A 27,280-nucleotide genomic window follows, 5' to 3' on the forward strand; every position below is an offset into this window, starting at 1 on the left:
TTGATAATATATTTTATTAGACTTTCTCTTACATTAAGTATACGTACATCTTTTTATTTAATATAAGTTTAATATTTTTCCACTAAATACTAAAAGACAAAAGTCAATAACATTATTGTCTATGTTTAACATTTATTGTCGGAAGTAAAACTATTGTCTGACACAGCAAATATTCTTCCAATATTGTCATAAGTTAGAAAACCGTTTCTTTAAATCCAGCCGCCACGGTTGCGTACCAGAAAATAAAAACCAAATTCATCAAATGGCCCAAAGTTTTTTCGTACAGTTCACCCTCTAGTCTAATACTAATCTTAAAATATGTCCTACTGAATATGTTTCATTTGATATTCTTGATTGAATTCAGATGGAGGAGGAAAAGGAGGGAGGTTAGTTAAAATGATATGGAAGGTAGATATGTGCCCAGAAGTGTGGGTAGGTTAGTAAGGCGTATGAAAATAGTACGGGCTTTTCTTGCTATCTTTAATTGTGGAAGGTGTGCATGGGGAATTTTCGTAGAAGTAGGTGATTGGCGGCTGGAATTAGTAGAAATCGTTTATTCTCCGCGTTTTGGGCGAAGGGGTCGTCTTCGGCTTCCCCATCTGAGGTAGTCTCCCTAGAAATTATAATTGAGTTAGTCCATTGTTCATGCTTTTACCTCCACAAAGTAGTGTATAACAACAATGGAATACATTTCTAGATGGTAATCGTGCCATTTATCAAACGGCTATTGATTTACACGTAAAATGAGTTATGAATCTAGGGTGGTTCCAAGTCGCTTCGTCTATCTATTCATGCACAGTCTATCTACGGTACAAAACACACACATCTGACCTGCACGGGGGGCATTCTTCGTAATTAGTCGATCTACCAGATCTGTTGAATCTTCTAGCGCTTCGAAATGAGGGTAGCCAACCTAAACGAGCTAAAGACCCGATATGCCTTTTATCGGGATTTCTATATCTGACCAACGACGATGGCCAACCGCTTCTCGCAACCGAACCTTTTTAACAATATTAAAAATTACACAACATCCTTCAATATGAATTTGGGAGCAACCCGAGGGCCATCCCCTTCTGAAAATACATTAATTTAATTCTCCGGCCGAGTGCCCTAATTATAAATTCACTTTTCATCAAAGTACGATCTAATTTAACTTTTACGAGCATTAAACAACTTCGTTTTTTATTTTGAATGTCAAAGGCACGTGTACCGCTTCGTGACTCGAGCTATTGATCGCTTACTAATGCATTATGCTCGTAAATGAGTAGACGGGGGACCATGGATACCTTTCAGTAGAGCGTACTTCCAATTATGGACAAATACAGCTTTGTAGCTAAATGTATTACGGAACTGACGAACGCTACAAAGGGTACAAACAAATTGGTTGCTACGGACAGAATAAATCGAAAAGAAGTACGCTTTGATCGTTGTAGATTTCAGCTTTAGTTTAAGCGTGGCAAAACCCAATCAAATTTGCCACAATAGTGAGCGAAGAAACGTGGAAAATGCACTCTGTGCATAACACTGCTACCCTGACCAGCACGGGAGTGTACCGCTCGATTTTCCAACGAAGTTAATAGAGAATTTCGAATTGTCACTAAAGTGTCAATCGATAGCTCTGTCAAACCTAACATTCAGGATATCAGACATTAGCGTCCTTTTTTTTTTTTAATAAATTTATTGCCAGATCAACAATCATAAGTTTGTTATACATAGCAGTGATAAGATTCAGTATGACTGTGTATCGTGACTTAGAGAGACTAAGTAGCGGTCCCTAGGAAAGTTAACCAATAATAAGTTAATCTTCTTCGTCGCCTGATAAAATAACGTCTTGGGGTAACCTGCGTTTGAGTCTGGTGTGGATATTTGGTTGAAATAGTTCATAGAACACCGCACCACTGCACGCACTTGAGTTAGTAATAAACTTTTTGGCACATTTATTAATATATTCTTGGATAGGCATTACTCCTAACTCTAAATGTAGCTGGGTGTTCCTAATATACCATGGTGCGTTGACAGCGGTACGCAGCACCTTTTTTTGGAATCGCTGCAGTTTTTGCATATTTGTTTTAGATGTGTTGCACCAAACCGGTGAAGCGTATAATGCTAAAGGTCGTAATAAGCTCTTGTATAGTAAGACCGTACATTCTATTTTTAGGGTTGATTTTCTGTTTATTAGCGGGTAGAGTTGCTTTAGCCTATTATAACTCTGAATTAATTTTTGGTTTATATGGTACTTCCAGCTTAGTCGGGTGTCTAAATGTACTCCTAAATATTTAGCGGCTGAGTCTTTGTCCATCCAGGATATTACTTTACTATTGACATGAATACTAGGAGTATCGTTGAATCTTCGTAATGTAAACACCTTGGCTTGGCATTTATCAGGATTTATTTGGATATTCCATTTTTTAAACCTTAGCGTCCTGATTCTTGCGGCAATTTCTGATAGAAACTTTTTGGTTTTGGGTGTATACCTACTCTGCCCTTCTTTGCTCGACGATCGAAAACAAACATTGGAGTCGTGAAAATCCGCCCCTACACCCCGTCCCCAAAATAACAGACCCCTTTAAATCCAAGCCAACCGATTCATCCACCCATGTTGAACACCAAGGGAAAAGCAACCACCCCTTCAATATTTGATAAAACTTAGTGGGTATCGTTAACAGTTTTTAAATTACGTGCACTTGCATTGTTCTCCTCCTATGAAATGAACAACATGAAGTTGGAAGTACAGACTGAGAATCGAGAATATCTCCGTTACAGGCTTGAGCACCAAATTTATATTATACGGAAAAAAATTGCACAAAATGAGCACAAAATTATAGCGTGTGGATGACTTGAATATCTTCATGTCGTACGTGCAACTTCACGGACCTAACTCAACTCTGAAAGAATCTTTTCCAAGATAAGTCGTCGCTAGAATATTCACAACTGCAATATGTGCCAATGGAGAACTCGCTCTCACCTGACTACCTTCTCCCGCCAAATGGGCCCCTTTTTTCAAAAATCCCGCATTTGCCTCGAACTATTTTTTGAATGTGAAGTGGTCATGGCTGAAATCGTGTACGTTGCAAAATTGTGTGATTGTGTAAACTGCAGAATTCGGAAACTACAAAAATTATAAAAGCGAAATGAAAATCTCTTTACGTCCTTCGGGTCTGTAGAATCATAAACTGTAATACCGTAATGATTCTACAGATTACGTTAAGTAATTATGAAAGCTTTATCAACCTTTTAGAATCTGTGGATTAGTGTGTAGAGAATACGAAAATATTACATAGAATCCGTCGATTTATTTAAAACGGAGTATTTATTATGTTTGTTTGTTTGATCTGTGTATTATGAAGTATTTTCATTAAAAACCAAGTACATATATACAAAAGTATTTAGGGTTGATGGATCCTCTTAAAGGATAATAATTCTAAGAATGAAAATAGTTTATCTCAGCAAAAATGTCAACCCTTGTCGTAGATAAAGGGATAAGTTGGAAGGTATTTTCATTAAAAGCTACGTAAGTTCAAAACAGATTGGGGTTGCATTTTTATATGAAAAGAGTTGCTAGCGATTGCTCTAAATGGAATATTTATTATATGAAAGTATTAAGGGTTGCTAGTAGATCCTATAAAATAATCAATCTAAAAACGAGAAAATTTTATTTCCGCCAAAGTGTCATCTCTTGCAAAGGATGAGTGACACGTTACAAATAAATTTAATTAAAAATTACGCAATTTAAAAGCAGATTGAATTAAATTTTTATATGAAAGTATTAGGGTTGTTAGCAAATCACTCTAAAAAAGAGAATATTTTATATCCACAAGTGCCAACCTTGCAGTAGATAAGCACCAAGCTAGAAATGATCATTCTAAATTCGAAAATTCTAAAAATGTAATTTTTATTATCTCCACAAAAGTGTCATCCCTTTGGGTATATAAGTTAGAATTAAAAGGTACGTAATTTCAAAACAGACTGGGGTTGAATTTTTGTATGAGAGTATTTAGGGTTGTTCGTGCATGCTCGAAAATGATAACCATTCTAAAAATGAGATCTCAAGAGGTAAACCTCCGCTGTTCATGTCTGCACGTGTATGGCCGGCCTTAGAAAGGATTTTTATATATTAAAAATTACATAGCATACATCGGAGTTAAATTTTTAGATGAAACTATTGAGGATTGATAGTGAATCCCGAGGTGAATCCCCTAAAATGATGGTACGAAAGTATTTAGAAGCAAGATAGGATTACCTGTCTTAAGGTACCTTTACACTATCATACTTCTCATGTGATTTGTCATATGATAAGTAACAAGCATTTAGATTTGTGTTTGCACTATACTATTTTTGGTATTATGGCTGTCATAAGACAAATCATAAGGAAATAATATGGAAATAATACGTAAATCGTGGAATAGGGATGTTTCTATTTCTGCATGACAAATGACATTTAAATATTCAAGTGATCCCGCCCTTTTATGGTTACTTTTCGCATTTTGCTGTTGTACTTATCTGAAAAAGCTGAATACTTGAGTAAGCCAGTAAACTTTTGATTATATCACTGATTATATGTGTGTATAATCAATGATTATAGGTATACTAATGAAAGAATAAATTACATAAACAATAAATCGAGCAATAAATATTTACGAGTATATTGGTAATTGGTTGTCTGGTTGTAGTGGTGTTTTCAGACACACATTGTCAAATAGTGTCTTGATTGGTAATTAACCCTTCGAATGTTTGGGGTAATCTTTCAAATAAGGGTACACTCATCCTTAATGTCGACCAAGGGGGCGACTCTGTTTGCTTTGTTAATGAAACGCATAACGGAGAAATTATTTTTAAAATAATTGTTAAACTTTTTTCGTTAAAAATGTACTATGATTTTTGAGGCACTTTAGAAGTTCACCTATTTGTGCTTTACAGGTGATTTTTTTGAGTTCTAAGTTAGCCTGAAGGTACTTTTTTGTTGAATACTTATTGTGATTTATTTAAAATTTTTCGGGATCCCGCAAATACCGGGTTCCCGCGGGATTAACATCTAACGATCCCGCAAATACCGAGATTGAGATTTTGCTGCGGAATTGCATTCCCTAGCTGTAACTTTTGGACTAGTAGCCCAATCTTGGAACTGTTTGAAATTATGAATTCTACAGGCCACGTTCTATAAGAAAAATTTTTCCCGGGACGATCTGAGACAATTTTTTTTTCGGGGCAAAAAAAAGGCAGTGTATAACCTTCCTTTTTTCCAAAAATCGACTGCACCAAAATTTCTCGGGAAAACACTTTTTCTTATTAATTTTGGTGCGTAGAATCCAAAACAATTTGTACTTTTTCGATCAGACTTCTCAATCAAAAGTTATAGACTAGAAACCAATTTCGAAAGAAAATTCAAAGGGCTGTAACTTTTGAACTAGTAGCCCAATCTTGGAACTTAGAACATTTTAATTTAGAGAAGTTATATAACATATCATATAAAAAATCATGTGAGATATATTATAGTGTAAAGGTACCTTTAGTGGCCACGAGATAAATTCGCTGGGAGTGGTTGCAAGAGCCAATTGAATTTTTAACGCGTCCATATTAAGTAGCAATTTGCCATTTTGTTTTTGGATTAAGTCATTAAGGATAGTGGGAAAGGGCATTCATCTTCTGACAACCAGAAAAAGTTGATGAAAATTAGCATCGACCAAAAAAAAGTTCCAGTTTTCTCCAATTCGGGAGGAACGTTTTTTAATCGCCAAGCATTTCCAGTAAAAGGAATACGAGTAGTTAAAGTGCGATTTAAAATTGCTTTCGAGTGATAAAAAGTTAAATAAATTACTGCAGTAATGATAAATAATCGGTTTTTGAAGGAAGATCCGAAAACATTTTTGGTGTGAAACGGGAAGACCTTTAGTTTAAATACCATAACAGATCAAATTCATATCTATAACATTACTGCACATATTTGCACTAAAAGTTTTGTAATCACCAAAAGATATGTCTCGTCCTGACGTTCTCCTTGACCTTTATGAGTACCCTTTTCCGACACTTTGCTTCCCAAATATTTGCTTCGACTTCACCATTTTCTCCGACACATCGTTTTCGCTTTTATTTTTTTTTACATAACCAATGGATATATTTCTTCCCAATCGCACTTTTTTGAACCCTCTCTACCCAAAAAGAGAATTTCTTTACGTTCGCAGACTATGTACCTACAGGAAAAGCGTGTATTTTGGTTAATTTTCTCAGGAATAGTATCCGCCACACTCCACAGAGATATTCTTTCACAGGAAAGCTCGCCTCAGACATGTACACGAAAAAAAACAGCCGGAAGAATCGCCCATTCTGACTAATTTGACCAGAAAATCATGTAGGATGTCGCCTGCTCCATCAAGAATATTCACCACTAGTTAACAGGCGCAGCTGAAAGGGCCCATAGTATTAAAAAATTCGCTTATGATTAGTCTGATCAGACAAGAACACCCCCGAAAACTCGCCGCTGAAATATTCTCTATAAGAAAATACGCCTCTGTAACGAAGCACCCGTTTTCCGCCTTGAAGTTTCATACCCAGGATTGTGAATATACGGTCGACCAGTCTTGCTAAACACCTGGTATCTAAGCGCTTCGTTTTTCGGAATTTACTTATTTGCCCTAGGAGTGCGTTTTTTGTGTTCTCATTTTGCAACCTTTCCTGTAGGAATATCTAACACTGCCGCCGAAAGCTCTCTTGCCAGGGAGGAAGAAAGATACGTAATCTTATTAAATTTTATATCCGTTAATTACCAATGAATCGATTTTAGTTTACCAATTTTTTTACTAGGGATGGAGGCTTTGGAGTTTACTGTGTGGTAGAATCTAAACATTTTAGGAGAATATAAGGGCACAGGAACTTCCTCCTGGAGGAAAGTAACATCTTTTCAGCGTCGACAGTTCCAACTAAAGTTGTGGAAGCTGTCTATGATAAACTCACTATTTCTAAAACTTCTTGCCGCAACCAATGACAATTTGAAAAAAAAAGTTGTCAAATGCGCCTTGCTCCAATCGTGTCCCTGGAAAGACAAATCAGCATATCATTTAATTTCTATTGAAACGGCCAGAAGACACATAATCTTTTTGAGACCATTGGAGATTTACATTTCTCCCAGCGGCAGCTGACAAGTTGTCTGAACTGTGAAACGAGAGCTTCCTACAATCCAAATTAGAACCAAATCTCCTACTAATCTGGAACTGACAGAACACAAAGCACAATCCAGTCACCAAAACTTGTGCACTACACAAATCGCGAATTTCTACTTTACATGGTCAAATTAAAGTCCCACACGAACTCAACCGGTATAAAGTAACCCTTACCACACCAAGAGGAGAAGAAATTGACACTTACCTAAAAATCTCTTGTCATTGTTAGGGTAGGCTTCTGCGAGTGCCTGCAAAATTTCGTCGTATTCCCGACTGTTCTGGTTTTGATAAACAGGCTGAAGATACTCCTCGTTAGACCCGTCGTAGTAGTCTGTTTCCCTTTTGCTCCTCAACGTATAATCGCCAGTGTAAGGGGTTGACCGTTTAAACTTGGGCTTATAACCTGCCTTTATCGAAGGCAAATTCCGCTTGGATTCGGTCGCCTCCTCCCCTTCCACGTCGGGACTATGCGTGCTGTCGGTATCGTGCCTATTCTGCTCGTTGACGTAATTATCCTGGCGCAGTAAAGCCGCGACGTTACGTTTTCCGACGAATTTACCGCCGCCTCGCGCTAAAGACGCGATGTTTCTCTTGTAATCGTCGTAACCCTCCGGTAAGTTACGTTTGCCGTTGCGAACAATGGAGGCGATGTTTCGCTTGCCCGACTCAAATCGGCTTAGATCTCCGCTGCGAGCCAAAGAGCCGAGGAATCGCTTACCGTAGGAGGGAAAATTGAAATCTCGAGCCAAACTGCCGATGTTTCTTTTCGCATTGATTTCGTCCAACAGCTCCTCCATCTCCCTGCGATTGTTGATCAGCTCGCCGTTTCTGGCCAACGAGGAGATGCTGCGCTTCAGGTCGTCACTCTGAACGGGAAACTGATTCATCCGGGCTAAGCTTTGAATGCTCCTCTTCAAGTCGCCATCATCCGCGCTTTCCTCACTCGGCCTTAGGTACCCCTCGCGCGCAAGCGACTGTAAACTTCGCTTCGTCGCCATATCATCCCAACCCTTCTCCTCAAGCCCATTATCAACCTGCTCATCCAACCCCTGTCGAATTAGATTCATCAACCGCATACGCAACGCTTGAGCTTGAATTGTGCGATCCTCCGGAGGTGACAGGATCGGTTTCAGTAGTCTTTCGATTTCGCATGACGATATCGGTGTATCCTCCGACTTTATCTGAAAGGAAAAATTAAGTGAGTCTCATAATTTTGCGAGAATTAAAAATTCAAATTTGAGTGGTGCGGCAGCTGGGAGAAATTTAAATTAGACAGGCGAGCGCGGAAAAATTGAATTAGTTGGAAACGTGACAGCGAATTTGCAACAGGTTTCGTGTTTATTAGGGTGAAACTCATTTTTAGTTTGTTGATGCAAATCACATTTAAATACACATTGTTCATTTGCAATTTTCAGTAATGGAAAATGTGTCAAATCAGCATATTTAGTACAAATCGCGATTCGAGTGCTCTTCTTTCTGAAAAGGGTACCTACCTATGTCCCTTACTTCAATTGCGATTATTGAAGAAAACTATTTAGAGCTACCCTGTACAAAGTGTAGGTTCAAAATGCCACACCAAATGCAACCAAATTTATGGTTAAGAAGAAGCAAAATGGTGAACCCATTTTAGATTCGAGATGAAAGTTGAGAACACAAATGTTGTTATTTCACCGTGTATTCTTTAATTGATATATGGAACTCAAAAAGTGACCAAAAACTGGCCAAGAAAGGATGGAAATGCTGAAGAAATTACTTTAGCCCTTGAGAGCTTCCTAGCGCTCACTGGAGGATTTGGAACGCTTTAGAAAAGTGTTTTGGAGGTCTGAAAAAGTTAATGGAAGAACTGCCGCATTTAGAAAAAGCTCAGATCGTTTCAAAAAGTGTTGGATTATTTTGGAAAACATTTCCGGGAAGAGCTTTCTAAATACTTTCAGAGCACCCCCGCGACTTTCCGATGTTTCCGGACATTTTCTTTAGGAAATTTAGACCCTCCTCAGAACTGAGTGCCGTCCAGAACTCCACAGTACCCAAAAAAAATTTTTATATCCTGTCCAGAGCATTGCAGAGTCTGCCAGAGATTTATAGTTTATTTTAGGTCTGTTCTAAAGCTGTCTAGACTCGACCAATTCCGAAAAAAGGAACTACCTAAAAGTTCCTTTTCCAAAGCAATCAAAGGTTATCGAGAGCACTCGCCTGCTAGCAGCGATGTATCGTCATCCCTTTCTGAGATCAGAAACGACTACTAAAAAATGATGCGAAAATGGCCTACACGCTCTGAAACTGCTCGAAATCTTTGAAAACTTCCAGGAATGCATTAATAACAATTTACAAAGCTTCACAAATAGCCTAAAGGGTTCAAAAAAGGGATTTGATTGCCCTGGAAAGCACTTATGAACTATGAAAGGGATTTGGAAGGTTTTAGAGAACTTGCTGACCTTTTCCCGTTTGTTTATGTCCACGCCTTCCTAGAAATTTAGAGAGTCTTCTTGAACTTCTCCGGTGCTAGTTCAGCAGAAGCTCTAGAGAGAGCTCCTTTGCAAGATCGAGAAATCCCTGGAGTGCAACCTTTAAAAGGGAGCTAAAAGGGAGTGGTACCTTGAAATGTCTGAATACATCTGAAAGGGCGATGGGAGTTTCTGCGGAAGCGATATAAAGTTCAGAAAAGTACCTGTTAGTGCCTAGGGATTTGCAAGACACTAGAAAACATTTACTTGCTATAGGTACTTGACCTAGAACCGTTCCGTAAGGCGCAGATAAAGGCATAAAAATATCTGGAGGGGATCCAGACGTCTTTGGAAAGCGATCATAACATCTAGCGATCTAGCTAAGCTCCAAAGCTTCCTTTGCTTTCTGTTCGCACTTTTAGGGGAATTTTTTTAAAGAAGTCCCCTTTATGTCCTGGTTTTGTCCGTCCGTCGACAACGAAAATAGACAGCAATATCAAACCTTCGCCAATCAATTTTTCTAAGAGTTCAACCATCAGTACTATTGAATATGAACCGGATTAAAAGTCATGTTTCCGAATGCGAGTTTTAGTGTCAAAAAATTCCCCTAGAGTAGAATAATTTAAAGATTGCGAATCTTTGAAATTTAAAAGTTTTGTTTCTTGATGGGCTTGGGAAATTTTTCGACCCGAGATGTCTGGCATTATATCATATTTGGTCTTCTTAATTAGTGCTATTTAGTTACACCTGCAAATGCAAGTGGATTGCACAAGAACGGCCCTAAAAGTGCATTCAATTTCGCGAGGATCTCCAGTAAAATTTGGTTGAGAAAATATGATGTGGACTTAAATAAAACAAACCCATGAATTGTACGAGTATACCATTGTACTCATGAAACTCGTCTTAACATTCCGCTTTAAGTTACGCGATTAAACAGCAAAAGACGATAGGACATATAAATTTTTAACAGAAATTCTGTTTCAACGCCTGCATTTGTTAAACGTTAATGAAAATGTGCATAGTGGAAATTTCTCCCTCAAATAAATTGTTAGTTTTAACCGTTGGTGACAGTAAACAAACTTTTGCTTGTAGGTAACGTAAAAAGAGAGAAACTAATTCAGTCCAGAAGAAAAATCTTCATTGAATAATACATATCACAGACGTTTGTCTTCAGAAGGTTCTGAATATACTTTTCTACTGAGTAAGTTTCCATATCCTAGTTAATGTAAGAAGGCCGTTCCGAGCTTATTCTGTTTTAACACCTTTATCTACAAACATGTTCGTTTTACGAGGTACAGTGCTATTTTATTAATATCAAATTAAATGGTTGAATCTCTTTAAGAACCAGTGTCATAATTAATAATTAACTGTAGCTTTAACAGAAGAAGTACCTAAAATAAAATTTAATTGGTACGTTCTCAAAGAATTTAACCTAAATAACGATTTTTGAACCTTTGTATTATATGTAATTGAACATTTCGCAAGACTGTGTAAAGTTCTTCAATTTCTGTATAAAATCAGTAACAGAATTCCTGCAAAAATTTCTTTTTATTATCATTTTCACCCAAACCTCTCCAAAAGTTCGTGTAATGGCTCCGTGTTCCCCATATGTTCGGGACTCAAGATTTTTTCACACTTTCCTTAGCGTCCGCAAAAATGCATTGTCTTAAATTTCCCCAATGTTTAATTACAACAAATCAAAAAAATAATACCTAAAGATATTCCTTACCCAAAAATCGCTACATTTTCCTAGTTTCCGCAAAATTGCATAAAATTCACCAATTTCTATGTGGAATAAGTAACAAAATTCCCTTAAAAACTGCTTTTTGCATTCTTTACATTTTTTTCTCACTTCCAACAAACTTACCTTGTGTTTTTCTCTGGAAATATGTCTAATTTTGCCATATTCGTCATATTTTCCACGCGAAGGATAAGAACCTCTTAAAATGCATCAACTGTCAAAAAATCAATTACAACGTCTCAAAGGACTTGAAAAGCAGAAATGACAAAGGACACTGCAACCTAATAATAATAAATATAAGAGAGGTAAATGAAGAGAAAGTCCAATAAAAGTACGAAAAGAGAAGGGGCGAAAGAAATAAACTGAGAGCGACACCGGTATTGGCAGTGAAAAACCATAGGTGTTCATTATCGTGGAGGAAAATTTCTCAGAATTGCAATAAGTTTTTTTAAGTGGTGCAACTTTTTCTTTCCACCAACTTTTCCAAATTATTCTGACTGCGACCCAACAAGCTTTCACTTCTAATTAGTGAAAATTCACAGATACGCTATGCTATGCAAGCAAAGCTGTTTTTTTTTCAGATTGTGCTTGACCGTATAAATACTAAAGAGCAGTCTACACAAATTTATGAAAGAAAGAGAAAGAGAGAAAGAGATTTTATTAACGATCACGTACGCTTTGAAAAGTCGCCTCGCCGCATCAAGCAAATATAGAAATCCTAATATTTGGATTCATCCAATATAAGACTCCGATGATGCAAACTGTGATATTAGATTGGGGTTTATTAAATGTCCTACTTTGATCGGTAAACAAATCTCTGTTTACGCATGCATGCTGTAAGGGCGCCTGAGGGTGGGCCCTTACTACCTGTTTTGCACGAAAGGTATCAAGTAAGGGTATGAAACAAAATGTAGTTTCGGAAGTGATAAATCAACAAAATATGAAAGTATAACGAGGCGATGGGAAAAACAAGAAACGCGAACGAAACAGTTTTCAGCGCGTCGTTGATGGGGATCTGACAACTGTTGCTATGCGTAGGGGTGAGGGTCTTAAAGGGGTGCAGTTTAGAATCTTCATCATTTTTACAAGGGAGCTCGCGACTTTATTTCATTCTAAACTTACCACAATAATCCATTAAAACTCAACATCAGTTTCAATGTATAGAAACATGTCCTTTTCATTGAACCCATCGAAAGCTTCCAACTTCTGGACCGTTCCGATTTAGAATGCGCGTTATATTAAAAATTTGAAAATGCCGGACCATTGTCCGAAACGTAATTGTCTATAGCTAAATGTTACTGGAAAATGTCTAACCAAAATATCTGCTCAACTTACAATTATTTAAATAAAACAAGTTATAAATCAGCATATGCATGATGAAAGCACATTTTTGGTAATGCAGATCAGTATTTTATTAGCAAACTCAAAATAGACTAGAGCCTGCACATCTACACTATAGCAAAAAGCTTTTAGTGAATATTTTAAATTCTCTAGCTATTTTACTTGCTGAGATCTCAGCCAGACAGCCAGCCATAACGAATATAACAGCGGATTTTTTTTCAAAAATCAAAAATCAGTATCAGACCACTACAAAAAATTCTAATTCAACACAAGGGGATAGTGTTACCCCTAAAGTCGATCGACAAACATTGTGTAATGCATTTTACTTGTCGATTCCCAAAAAAAACCTTATCACTAAAATCTGGTCACTACAAAAAGAGTAAAGGAAACAAACGACTGCAAAAAAGGGTGGGGTAAATCGCCCTAAAAAATTACATTTTTAATTGATTTTGAAGAGATTGAAAAAATGAGATTTCGCTACTATAAGAAGAGTTGGAACCGTCCAACGGATTTTAAAAAATATGCTTGGGCTCTAAAATCGAACGAAAAAGCTAAAAGCAAAGGCAAATACGTAATGTATTTTTCAAAATTTCTACGACTTCCAAAAAGGTTGTTAAGAAGATTTTTAAATGAATTACAATGAGAATCAGCATTTTCTGGAAACCTTTTTAAGAAAATTCCAGAAAACTATTTCAAAAAGGTCCGTATAAAAAGATTTTTCGGGTGTTTGAGACTTCATGGAATGTTTCTTAAAATTACCAGTAAATCTTCAACACTAGAAGTTCTTGTAACATTTACTTTCGTCGCCTTTTAAAAATATTTTGGATAAGAAAAAAACACATATTTGGCACCCTCTTGAAACATTAATCAAAATTTTATTTAGACTGTTTGGAAATCTGCTTGCGGTTTTCTTGGCACCTTTGGAATTTAGAATTACCATTACCGGTAAAATTCTTTAAATTTTTCAGAAATCTAGCTTCTTCTAATCTCGAAATGTGAACAATTCTCTCATAATTCCAATAAGTTGCAAGGAAACCGTTTTAGAAATTTGATTGTAATTACAAAGAAAATTACTCGGTTTATTTAAACAAATAATTATCCATAAATTCTATCAATGCTTTACTTTATCAAAAATACCACCTTCGGCAAAGTTTCGAGAAATGACCTTAATTGTCGAAAGTTTCTTCGCGTTATTTGTACCTCTCGGTGATTTGAAGATATTTTCGACATGCCAATAAATTTTCCCTTATAAAAATACGGAACTTTTCGCGTTTCCATACTTTCCATCTTAAAAAAATGTGTGGCACTAAATATGAAATTGAAAAGTTCGCAAGGAGGAAACTTTTACTTTCAATTAATCTCTTCCACCCGATGGGGCTTTCCCTTGCAATCAGTCGAAATGCTTATACTTTCTGGGTTTGCCTAAGGTCTTTCCATTCTCGATTGCGCAATATGCTTTATCAACGACTAAACGTCGTAAGCCGCCCCACGTATATAACGTATTAAAAGAAAAATTCCTTTGTTTCTGAAGGAGTTTTCCAGGTCATCTACAAATAACGAGCGCGCGGACATAAAAACGGTGAGCTTATAAAAGTACACACTCTTGAAAAAGTAAAGGGAGCGGAATTAAATGAAAACATAAAGAGTGTAGCTTCAGTTTCGGGCACGTAAACGATTTTCCCGCTTAACTGAGCTTATTATTCATGACATGTAAAGTACCTTCTCGGGGAAAAATTTAATTTTCCACTTTACGGAATTACCATTTAAGCTGTGAAGCATTAGGGAGAAGGACGCGTTAATATTAAGATAAGACGCGATGTGTAATTAATCTGCGAGTGTATACACATAGATTTGGAGGGAAGCAACAGGAGTAAATAAACTAAAGCAAAAGCAGCTAGATGGATTTCGAACCGAAATTACCATGATTTTAACCCGTTTGTACAATGTACAAAGAATGGAAATTTGGGGAAAACAAGTCGCCCGCCCACAACTGCACCATTTTGTGTACCAATCATAAATAGTTATTTGTACAACTAGATACTTTTTTTCATGAATTTACAGTTTGATTAATGAGGGCGAAACCCGAGTTAATCAAGCAAATTCATGGCAAAATGACACTTTCAACCCGTGTTGTACACGAAATTTTTTTGCATAGTGCATAGCACAATTGAATAATTTTATTGACATTCGCGATTAACTGTCACTCAAAAATGGATGCTATTGTTCATAGACACTAGACAGGACTAAACTCCATGGAAACGCATAGTAAAAATCGTGAAAAAAAGTACCACTTTTCATACGATTTTTCATTTTTCATCACTATGTAAAAAATGTCATTTAAATCAAAAACAAATTTTGAGATTTCAAAAAAGGCACATAAACTTTGATGCAATTGTCAAATTTTGAAATGTCAGTCGGGTTTTGATCTTTTTCAATCGGTTTTCGCCCAAATTGTCAAAGATCCCGTAGTTTTCGTTTCAGCAGACCTAAATCTACACAAAAAAAATTTTCAGAATGGTCTGAGAAAAGTCATTTATTGGTCGATTTTAAGTTTAGAGAGTTTACTTTTTACTCTTTTTTGGGATTTCCACTAATTTTAAGTACAGAAAGTTTACTCTTTACTCTTTTTGGAGAATCAATTTTTTGCTCCTAATTTTTTATGGAATCGGGAAATTTTGAAACTTTTTCAAAATTTCGGCATTTTTATATTCTGCAGGTTAAAATCTATCATAAAAATTCTTTGTTTGGAACTGAGGATCGGGTTTTAAGTGCAGCGACTCTTTGCTATTCTTCAAAAATAAGTTTCAGTCCATAACTTTTAATGCAGTCGACAAATTTTGAAAACTCTCAGTTTTTAATCCTAGAATCCATTATCTATGTGAAAAAAGGTTTTTCGGATCGATCTTAGAAAAGCCGTCGTTCGACCGACGCCACTGACCACACATTTAAAGTACATAGAAAGTTAGCAAACGTTTTATAATTTTGTATACCATGATCAGTTTCTTTGAAAAAATCTTGTTATGAAGATACGAGTATAGCCCATGTTTCAGACAAAATGTTCACCATGTATATACGGTAAAGGACTATTAAAAGTGTATATTGGCGCAGACATTTCTGTTTACGGCGCATTTGAGCGCATGATGAAAGGTGCAATCTTTATACAGCGAGCGGTTAAAATATGGAAATTAAATTTAAAATCAGATGTTGGGTAAAAAAAATGCTCCCACACGTCTAGCATAATGTTTCCTTGTGCACTTTTTGCACTAAAGAAAAAATGTACAGGGTGCTGAGTCAAAAGGTAAATTTTAATACCAAAGTTGATTTTTTAAATATGTAACGAACGGCTGTGTGCGCGTATCTGCTCGGATTTTTTAAATGGAACAGAATTTTTTTAATCCATTTTCGAATTAGTTTTATTATGCATAGAATTTGACACAGAATTAATAATAATAATAATAATAATGTTTATTCCCACAAAAACAACTAATAGGAAAACAAAAATAAAATAAATAAAGAAAATAAGAACAATGTGGGAAAGGAAATGGATTTGACTCGCCCTGTATATTTTCTCTCCAGTGCAAAAAATGCGCAAGAAAAATTATGATAGACACGTGCGAGGATATTTTTTTAACCCAACACCTGATTTTTAAATGAATTTGTTCCATATTTTAGACACATCGTACTCGCTACGCACTAAGTTAGTGCCGGTTGAAGTACTGGCCCTCATTAGGAACACTCACACAAGATATTTCAAAAGATATTAGTAAATGTCAGAGCAAACGAATTAATCTGAGAAATGAAACTTATGATATCCAAATCCGGTAGTAGAACCAAAAATTGTGGTTTTTTGAATTTTTTAATAAATTCTAAGTACCAAATTTAGCTTAGATATTTTTGTCACCTCCATCGAGACGTGTTCAATCTTTCAATAGCCCCAGCTTATTTAGAAAAAAAAAACGCTGGTGTTGGAAAAATCTTTTTAAGAAGCAACCCTTCTTTATTTGATTATTTGTATTAAATAACCCCTTCGCTTAAAAGCAATCAAAATCCGCTAATAGGTGCTACACATGTCACTTGGAGGACCTATAGAAAACTCGCTCTTTAGTGATCAGATACGTTAGAAAACTATAACATTTTTTAAAGAAAATTGCACAATGCTACCCCGAGAAAACGAATTCTAAGAATCTGTTACTATAAATAGTAGGCAGGCACTTCGAGTGTAAGAAACACACGTCAGCATTTTACATACCAGGCAATATAAAATACATAGTGCAAAGGGAGGGGGAGTAATTTACCTACGTATGAAAGGGGGCTACATGAATGAGAAATGAGGGTACGATAAAAACTTATAATATGTATCATTAATTTTTGTTACCAAAATGTGCAAATATCGAGCTTCTACCGAAACGATCATTACAAATTTTGTGTCGATTAGCGAAATTGCTTGCTAAGTTAATACTCCTGAAATTTTAACGAAGCAAAACTGTAATTGAATTGCACAGAATTCATTAGATATTATTTGCATTAGCTATTTAATGTTGTATGGAAACTTAAATGGGTTAATTAGAATTTTCAATTTAACTAAACGAGCGTTAGCCTCCTACGTTTGTGCACTGTGCAGTTTGCGCTTTACGAGTTCATTACCAACAATCTGTAAGCACTTGCATCTAAAGATTTTATTACTCCATTACCAACAAACTGAATGGGGGTTTAGCTGTGCTATCTGCGTATCTGCTTAATACATTTACAAGTCACGAACTGGAAATTTCAATTAAGTTGAATGGGCAATTTCAAAGTATGGAGGTTTCTTATTGCACCCTCCATGCCACAGGTAGTACTTTTTATGTATTTGCTATCTACCAAATTGGCAACCGCTCTGAACCCTCTTTATTCAAAAGGGTTAGAATGACAGCTAAAACAACCATTCCGAACGACTGTAGGTCAATCGTTGCTGAGAAACTGGGTATTCACCAATAGCCTGCTTGGGGAACTCTTGAAACCAGCGAGAGAGAACCCTTCAAAGGATTTACACCTTGGTCACAATTTAGTAGGAAGCAGCAAGGTAACACTAATAGTCAATCAAATTACGGTTTGGACTGGATCATAGTCCCCCTGGCCGGAAACTCGCAGAACATATTGTTGTAAAGGAAAAAAGAAGAAAAACGGGAAAAAGTCGTTTTTTTCGCATTCGAATATCTCCTTAACTATTGCTGATACGGCCATTTTTCTGTCCTTCAAAAGCAATCAACTTCACGCTTTCCTACTCTTTGTAAAAAATTTTTACGTTGTCGATTTTCCAGGGGATGAAAATACTTTAATTTTTTTTAACAATCGCTTTGTATTTGTAGAGTAGATTATGTTACAGAAAGATTAGGAACATCTGGAGCTAATTGCGTTGCGTTATTTTAAAAATTATTTATCTCCGTAAAAGCTAATTAGGTTTTAGATAAGCGGAATGTAAACACAGCAGGGAAGAAGTAGTGAAATTAATAAAATAGGAGAGTGGTTAAATAAACAAGGCAGACGTTAAACGAAGCTTTTTTTGTGTTTGGCAGTCAGTCTTGAGGAACGTTTTTTTTGTTAAATACAGTCAGTCTTACTGTTCGTAAAGTTTAGAGATTTTAATACGTCGTTATAAAACTGAATGTTTTAGTTTAAGATCAGATCAAGGGCCGTGTTACGTATATTTAATTAATTTGTTTCAATCAATCGCATGTGCGTTGCAAAAAAGTAAAAAACACCAAAGTACCCGGATCAGGAGACAAAAGTGCAAGTGTTGTAATATGGGGGAGAAAAGATCGGTATCATTTATTCGAGTGTCTCATCAAAATTGAAAGAGGAGAAGAAATTACAGTGGGTGGAATTTGTCATACATGCCCTCCATGTTCAAAAAAGGAGGCAAAAAATCGATTAACAACTATCAAGGAATTAGTTGATTAACCGTTAATTAAATTGGGACGTTTAGAACTCGAAAACTTTCACTTTCACTCAAACGAACTTAATTTGAAAACCCTTTACATGGTTTCCAGCTAGTGGTATTTGAAACCAGTAAAGGGGAGGTAATTGATGCCTGCAGGTTACCTGTCAGACTAATAAGTACTCACTACATTGATATCAACCAAAACTTGGCAACATTGAAATATAACATATTGCTTCTTATCGTAAGAAGAGGCAATTCAACAATAAAGTTTATATCGTTTTGTGGTATAATAGCAATTTTCTAACAGGCAACAGAGTCGCCAATTAATTCTCGCCCTCTTTGTAGGTGGACAGCTCGTTTTCCGGTGGTATTGAACGGATTTGTCATATTTTCTCTATTTCCTGCATTCGTTGCCTTTTAGAAGACATTTCAGTATACCATTCCAAAGTTCAATACAAAAAAAAACCTTTTAAAGATAAAAATTGATGACATTTTATATAAAATGGACGGACAGACAGAAGCTTTCTCGTCTAAATGTTATAATGCCGAAAGGAAGAGCGTTATAATTTTAGTTTAATTGTATTTGCCATATTGAAACAGCTACATTAGAGAAGGTTATTTCGCTGGTTAAAATTTTCCCTCGGAAGCATTCTCCTTTCCTGACTTTCCTTGCGTGTAATGGCTTTTCACCGGCATTTGTTAGAAAGTATGATCATAAAAGCTCGTTTAGAAAATGGACAACAAAAGCAATCTACGTTACAAGCTCAAATGGACTGATTGTAGCTAAAAATAGAAATGAAAGGTTGTCTCCGATTACTTTTCCTTGTGTTAGGCTTATCAATACTCCTACCCCTTGATTCAATGTATTATTAATCAACAAAAAAGCACTACCTTAATATATTAATTGCTTTCACGTTTCATTCCAAGCTGATTTTGTGAATAGGTACTGCACGTCTGCGTTTATCCGTGAGACGCTCTTGAAGCTTTATGCCGGATGCGCCGATCACTCTATACTGAAAATCGGGAATTGAATTTTCACTTTTAACGAGATCGAGATAAGAGGATAGAAATTGCAGTGACAACTACGTTGAATTCGTACAAAAGGATCAATACACTAATACTGATACAGGGCGCACTAAATGTCATTACAACCACAGATTTCTTGTAAAGGTGACGCATCAATTACATATCCGGGTTTCTTAAAAAGAGAAAAATTTCTTTCTCAGAATAACTTTTCCATTAGCTTTTACAAAAACTTGAATATCATTTCCTATTTCGAGTACTAACAGTAACCCTGCCGTTCTTATCCGAGGGTTAAATTTTATTAGGGTAGCTAGGGTTAGGCAGAGTTTAGTTCTATTAGATAAAACGTTCAATCCTCAATCCTCAGGACTTTCGTGATATATTTGGAGAAGAACGTAACGCCGGGGCGGCTGGAGCGTATGGAATACCCCCGTACACGAAGATTCAGTTTACCTTCTTTCGAAGGCTACCATGACAGTGAAAGGGTAATTTAGGGGAAAAGTTGGTAAGTCCTCATTTAATGTGGGGGCGTACAAGTATAGTCCTCGGAAAAAGGAAACCAAACCTTTGTATGTAGGGGACCCCCCCGGTGCGTACTGAAAATGTTCAGTCTTCAATTCTCAGAACTATTGTGGTATTTTTTGGGAGAAGAACGTAGCACCGTGGGGTACTCCATACCCCCCCTCCCTTTCAACATTTGTGTTCGGAAAATATTATCTGCTAGTATCTTCTATTATAAGAAGAGAACGTGAACAAATCTTCGCGGATTCTCTTCTCAAAAAACTCCTCTTGTAGATTTTTAAAGTGTATAGAGGTTAAAATGCAAAAAAGATACGCGACCAATTTGAAGATAATCTCTTTACGCATTCGGTTCTCCTGTTAAAAAATACGCGTAACAAATTTCATTTAAATCATGATGGCAGTTGAAGTATAAAACGAAAAGCAGGGTATAAGGTTATCGCCCAATATAAGAAAGACTTTTTTGCACATTTTATTCCTATGATGGAAAAACTACATGCAATTTATCCCTCAATTAAGAGAGGAAATACCTCCTCGCATAGTATGTGCAAATTGAAAAAGTTAAAGTGTAAGAAAAGAGTCAGCATACTAAATTCCCCACATAAATAAGGAAGGCCCATGCGCACATTCTGACTAGTGAGAAGTTCCGTGCAACTTAACCTTCAATTAATAACAGAAACACATCCCCTAATACAAAAGTACGGAAGCTAATGTACAAAAAAAGGCTTGGGAAATTCATCCTTTCTGTTATCCTAATAAAGAATGCCTAGCCAATTCGTGCAACTTAAGCTTCAATTAGGAGCAGAAACGTCTCCTCGCACATTATACAGGTAAACCGTAATTCTTGGTATTTGTATTCAGTACAAATCGTTTTTAAGTTTGATGAGTTACAAATTTTAACATTCAAAAAATAAGTAGAAATATCATTAAACATTCGGTCCAATTATTTTTTGGTAACAGTCTATTTTGTTTTTGTTTTTTTATTTTATTTTTATTTTAAGTTCAATAATAAGTGCCGAAAATCTTCTAACTGAGTTTTCTTATATACAGGGTGAGTTTTTTCCGAGGTTTAGTATGGGGATCTCGTAAACCGTAAGAGATACAAAGTCGCTTAAATGGGCAAAGAATTGCAGAATGATATGTAGATTAAGTTTCCCTTTCAGAGTTTCTTGTAGCTCTACGAACAACGAAGTTATGGCCAAAAAACCGAAAGATTACATTTTTGAAAATGCGCTAGCGTTCATTTATTTTCAAAGTTATTAACAAATAGTTTCGACAAAATCTAAGTAATTATTTCTCAGCTTTCTGATGGCGCTAAAATAACGTGTTTCGAGTAAATCACATCAACTTTCTTATTTCCTATTAGATTTTTATGTCACTCGATAGAGAAAAAAATTACCAAACCAGTGACACTAAAATTCTCAAGATCGTTTATAATTTTGTATTCCTTTGTCTGTCCGTCTGTCTGTCTGCCTGTCCGCGTGCACGATACCTTTGCTTAAAAACGTCCAATCGCTTCGAAAATTGGTACACGTCATGTTCTTAAGGATATAAGAAAGATCGTGCCAAAAATATCGTTCGGTATTCATTTGTATCCTTTTGCTAACAAAATGGTCGAAGGTCGTTTCAGGTAAAAAGTAGATAAGTCCATTTATTCTTTACTACGGGAATTGTATTCAGGTAATTTTAATAAAATGAGCTAGCCGTGGACAGTCAAATTTGAAATAAATCGGTCTGTTATACTACTTCTCATTGAAAGAGGAAACCCGGCGAAGTAAATTAAGAGAATTTTCCCTTGCTTGTCAAAATTTCGATAACAGAAAATGTTGTTAAATAGAAATAAGAATGTCGCTGGGAAAAACTTCTACACTAGACCAAGCTTTCTTTGTGAAAATGACTGAAAATTAGAATTCTGTCAAAAGCTTTCTCTTATTTAATTTAAGCACTTTAGAAACTGAAAGCTTGCGTGTTAGATTAAGAGGATTATCGCTCGTTTGTTAAAATTTCGATAATCACAAACTTTGTAAAAGCGAAACGTTAGTGGGAGAAAAACCTGTTTACTTTGCATGGTGATTTGGGACCAAATTATCCTTGTTGAAAATTAAACCAAATAAATGTGTATCAAAAGCTTTCAATATCCCGATCTCCCATTTAATTTAAGCGCAATTCATTGAAAGTGGAATCAGAAACTGAAACCTAGTGTATGCCAAAATTTCAATAATTGAGCAATTTGATTGTAGAAACGCACTCTTTATGGTTTACAAAGGAACAAATCTTGAGCAGAATTAAAAGAGCTTGAGCCTCTGAGCCCCCCCCCCCCCCTGGTCACAAAACATATCAAAGTTCTTCAAACAATGCTTTAAAATATCAAGACATTCGAAGCTTAATTCTCTTCTTGAAAATTAAAGTTGTTCAGAAGTGTTACGCAACCCTCATTAACACAATTAAAAATAACCCAAATTTAATTAGAATCGTCCCGTTTTTTTTAAAAACAAACCATTGCTCTTTTGGAATTTGTAAAATTCACACAGCGCGACACTGACATTTCAGTTTACATTGCGGAAAGTTATAAACTACGAGATAAGTTCACAGTAGCTTGCATTCTTCTCGAAAACCGCTATTTAAATTTAATTTACAGTAAACTAGCGGGAATTACTGGATTTTGTATTTAATCTCCCTTATTACGGCAAAAACAAAAAGCTACTCGCGCTTATATAGTTACCTGAGTCTAGATCGCTAATTAAAATCTCCCCGACGCCGCCGCTCTTCACAGATTATCCACTAATTGACCGGCTTATCTGCCGATATAATAATCCACTTACCTCGCCAAACAGCAGGAACCACAGAATTCCACAGCAAAACAAAAACTTGGGAGGGCACCGCATTATACTACTAACTCGTGTAAAAAGAAAACTAAGGGTAGTAACGGCTGTTGCTTAAAGCAACACGTACTTTTTTTGGTGTAAAAAAAACCTGGTACGTTACTCTAACATAAGCGAAGTGCGCTTTCGGGTTTCGCAGACGCTCGACGTCGGTTATATAGTAGAAAAGCTTGGCGGGGGTGGCGAGCAGGGCGCAGGACGTATGTCCTGTCCATTTATCCTGTGACGCCAGCCTACGTGCCATTCGAATTATTATTCCAATAAAATGACATATATGAAGGCGCCCCCCAAGACGGCAAACCACCAAGTGTTGAATTTGATTGATTCAAATTAGATTTCCATCCCTGCCTGCTTAATTAACTAGCTATTGGTTTATTGAAATGTTTAATTAGTTTCTAAAACAAACATCAATCACGGTTTCATCACAAGCAATGTGATGTTTGTTTAACTACCTTTGTCTGTTAGTCTGGCAGGAACGTAAAAATCGCTGAGGATAATACACAAAGGGCGGAAGTTTAAGACCGCCATACCTTCAATAAAATACCGATGTTAACCCTCTCGCATAAGCTGCATTCTTTCCTAAAAGTTTGGTGTGAGGGCGGAAGTTATCGTTCAGCTGTCACTGATTGGCACATTACTAATTGCTTTTTGTGGATTTCGATCAATAAGCTGAGTCTAATCGTACGTTTTCACGGCGAATGTCGCTGTTGATGCATTTAAAGAAGCTCAATAGCAATCTGGAACTATGTGGACCTTCAGCACAGCAAACAATGCAATAATTGAATTGCAGACAAGTTCGTGTTTCTGTAATACGCGAGGGCATGAAACATTTAAACCAAAATACCAGAATAGTTAACAGGATTCTTCCACGAATTCCAGATCATTGTTAACTGAGGGTATGGCGGTTGCTCCCTCGTCCCGAATAAAAAGACGCTGGCTCTTTCACTCTTCCCCAAGAGGAAGCCAAAATTTACAAGAAGTGAGCGTTAAAATTAAGGCAGCACTCGGGAGGGCTTATAATTTACAACTTGAGAGCTGAACTGGTAATCTTACTGGATGCAGCCTTTAATCTGAAAGCTAAAAACCCACTTTCGTTTTGAGATGTTAGAATAATCTCTACTACATATCAATCCAGATTTGTTCTTGCGCTTCGTTTATAAACTAAAAAGAATATAACATCTGCTGCGGATTAGAACGATAATTTCATAAACTTTCGCAAGTTAGGTTTCTAAGAACATTCTGACCGATGCACATTTTGAAAGATATAAGTGTTTAAGAAAAATCTTAACCTGTGAAAGAAAATTCCAAGAACTTTAACTTTTTGCTGTTTCAGAGGTTTCACTTTAGACTTAAGACCAGTAAATCTCATCAGATGTCATACCCTTTTGCATATTTAGCAAATGTATTGTCAGCTGTGGTGCTGCAACAATTGGTTGACGGTGGTAACTAACAAACAACAAAAAATGCATCCAAAAAAAACTTCAGATGCTCAGTCCCAATGCTGAGAACTCCCCTGAACGATTTGATAACTCATGACATAGGGTTTTCCTGTAAATGTGGTAGAAACAAGTATAAATTGTGCAAAGCGCATTTTTTAAAACCGAAATAGCTTAGTAAATGGTTGCGTTATAAGGTAGTAGCAAGCTATATTTATCGATGTTTTCTTCCAGTCAACATTAATTCCAAAATGTAAGTGTTTTGTATCACTGGTTTTATAATTTTTTTCTCTATCGAGTACTATGAAAATCCAATATGGCGTCCGTAGGAATAAGAATGTGGATGTGATTTACTCGAAACCCACAAATTTTATTATAGCACCACAAGAAAATTGAAAAATGCATTGCTGTGTGGCGCACTGATGTGGAACCTCAATTGTGGTACAAAGGGTCCCTGGTTCGATCCGGGTTCGTAAAAGTAAAGACCCAAAATTTAAAAAAAGTGTTAATTAGAAATATTTTCAAAAAGATTTCTAAAGAAAAAAGAGTCTAGAATTGTTTGAAGATGTTCTTTTAAAACTTCTACGGCTGCCGGGAGAGCTACCGTTTTTAAAAATTTTGACTATTTAAAAAATCAAAAAAACTTTTCTAAGAAATTTCATCGAAAATTTGCTGAAAGGTTCAAGTTCGAGGAAGAGTTTTAAAAAGATTTCAATGGAAATTTCAAGAATATCAAGAGATTTTAAAAAAAGTGTTCAGAATATTTTCAAGAAGATCGAAATATTTCATAATTAGCAGAATGTTTCCTAAAAAATTGTTAAGAGGTTTTTCAATAAGATTTCTAAGAGACTTCTGTGAAGATTGCGAAAAACCTTTCTAAAAATTCCGTAGACAGCTGAAAGATTCCAAGTGAAGTCCGTTTAGAAAAATATTTCTAATGAAATTTTAAGTTAGATCGAAAGAATGTTCACAGAAAATTGCTCTAAGAATTTTTCAGATTTCTAGGAAGATCTCTAAAGCGCTTTCTTAAAATTCCGAAAACGTTTTTCAAGGTTTTTCTGGCAAGACCCAGCAATTTCGATAGGATTTTAAGGTGTAATAGAATAAAGAAGGATTTCAAATCGATTTCTATGAACATTTCTAATATTTCAAATAATTCCCCTGAACTCTTTTTTAAAACCTTATAGCCAGATTTTGGAAAAGATTCAAATCGGGTTTCTATAGCGGACAGATTTCCAGGCATGCTCTGCTCATGTCCTCATGTCAGTGCATTTTCTGCTATTTGTGAGTCGTTGTCAGTCATGAACCCGAATGAAATATTCTTAATTTACGTTACAATCGAATAACAACAAAATACACCTCATAACCATTTTTACAGAAAAATGTTTATTTAATGTTGAATCCAATTGGACACATGAATTTGGATAATGATTTCCATTGAACGTTTAACTAATTAAATTTCAAATGAGAAATCTTTCTTTTTTAACTTATTTCATGTGTTCCGAATAATACTTCAGGGACAATGTTGAAATTTCCCCCTCAAGGAATCACGCCTTCGCGCAAATTCGGCCCCAAAACATCTTCTCGCCTCTATCAGAATGAATTACTGCAAGGGAAACACCAAAGGATTTACTTTAAGAGAATTTCGCCTTGGGATAAAAAATGATATGTTGTTTACAGTTCCTAAGTGACAAAATCAAGAGTGCACCCCCGACGAAAATGTGCAATTATTGTGTCTACTTATTTATAGAATTTCGCCTGTATTGTATAGAGCCTCGAAATGAATTGGAAGTTCGCATTTGTAAAAGACTCAATTTTAAAGTATTAATCTAGCGTTTTTTAGTGTGTCATACGTGGAGGCTTTCCAACTCTGAAATTCCAGGTATTATACACCGAATTTCCAAATTTTCAAATTTACTTCTGGATTCAAGTCTGAATTTAGGTGTTAAATTCAAATTTTAAACTGAGTCTGGATAAAACTGTTTGAGAATTTCAGGAGCGTTTTAGACCCTTGACCGTGCTTCTATGACTTTTATGTGTCTTTTAGGCCTTTTCCGCAAAGATTTCTGGTTCCTTCCCAGCAAAGTTCCTATGTAGAGTAATAAAATAATATGAGGTTCTTAAACTTTATGATTGTGTAAAAGTCAATATCCAGGATATACTTGCAACTCGTTGCGCGTGCTTTAAAGACTTTATTATACACTTGTATCTTAATATACTATTTTCGAATAATTAGATTTGCGATTTTTCACCAAAGCTCACTCAGGTGTTGGAATAGTATATTAAGATGCAAGTGTATAATCAAGTCTTTAAAGCACGCGCAACGAGTTTAAGGGCACGACGCGAAGCCCTCGTGTGAGATCTAAGGGAGATCAGCGCATTTTTGTGTGGCAGATCAGTATTATATTAGCCACCATCAACAAGATCTTGTCGCAAGCTACCACATTCCCTTAGTCGGTACCCGCTTTCGACGTCCCGTTCACCCACAATTCGCATTTAGATGAATTTTGCTAAAAACCCTCCACAAAATAGTTCTCAATTTTTGGGGCACTTCTCATAGCTCTATTAGCGACACGAGAAAGAGAGATCGCGATTCGAGCTTTCAGAAACAAAATTCGCAGAAAAAACACGCAGTTGTTGTGTCCGCTTAAAAGATCTTTCCAACGGCACCAATTTGAAAACAATCTGAAAACTGATGGTGGAGTAAAAACTTCAAACTCGAATTGAGGGTGAAGAGGACGTCGGAAGACAAATGGAATGTGGTAGCCTTCGACAAGATCTTATTGATGATTGAGTCAAAAGTGGCTAAGAGAATATTGA

General features: G+C 36.1%; 1 protein-coding gene across 2 annotated transcripts; it reads right to left on the reverse strand.

Annotated features, from left to right (window-relative positions):
* On the reverse strand, nucleotides 1–23,161 carry LOC116179205 (neuropeptide-like 1). Of its 2 annotated transcripts, XM_031498925.1 has the most exons (4): nucleotides 22,965–23,161; nucleotides 7,360–8,335; nucleotides 832–1,000; nucleotides 1–613 (listed from the first exon to the last, which is right to left on the reverse strand). In XM_031498925.1, the coding sequence occupies exons 1-4, from the start codon at nucleotides 23,025–23,027 to the stop codon at nucleotides 481–483; spliced, it is 1,341 nt and encodes a 446-aa protein (XP_031354785.1). In that variant the 5' UTR covers nucleotides 23,028–23,161; the 3' UTR covers nucleotides 1–480. The 2 variants fall into 2 exon arrangements, with proteins under 2 accessions (XP_031354785.1, XP_031354786.1); XM_031498926.1 differs by lacking the exon at nucleotides 832–1,000.
* Between the last annotated feature and the right edge of the window lie 4,119 nt (nucleotides 23,162–27,280).

The sequence above is a fragment of the Photinus pyralis genome, unplaced genomic scaffold (assembly GCF_008802855.1).
Source record: "Photinus pyralis isolate 1611_PpyrPB1 unplaced genomic scaffold, Ppyr1.3 Ppyr1.4_LG8, whole genome shotgun sequence".
In the NCBI taxonomy this organism is placed as follows: Eukaryota; Metazoa; Arthropoda; class Insecta; order Coleoptera; family Lampyridae; genus Photinus; species Photinus pyralis.

What these genes read in the sequence shown, in the direction of transcription:
- LOC116179205 (XM_031498925.1), bottom strand. Translation starts at nt 23,027, where the DNA reads ATGCGGTGCCCTCCCAAGTTTTTGTTTTGCTGTGGAATTCTGTGGTTC. An exon ending in GGTTCCTGCTGTTTGGCGAG is followed by an intron (nt 8,336 to 22,964) that starts GTAAGTGGATTA and finishes TTTTCCTTTCAG; the next exon opens with ATAAAGTCGGAGGATACACC. An exon ending in CAATGACAAGAGATTTTTAG is followed by an intron (nt 1,001 to 7,359) that starts GTAAGTGTCAAT and finishes ATTGTTAAAAAG; the next exon opens with GTTCGGTTGCGAGAAGCGGT.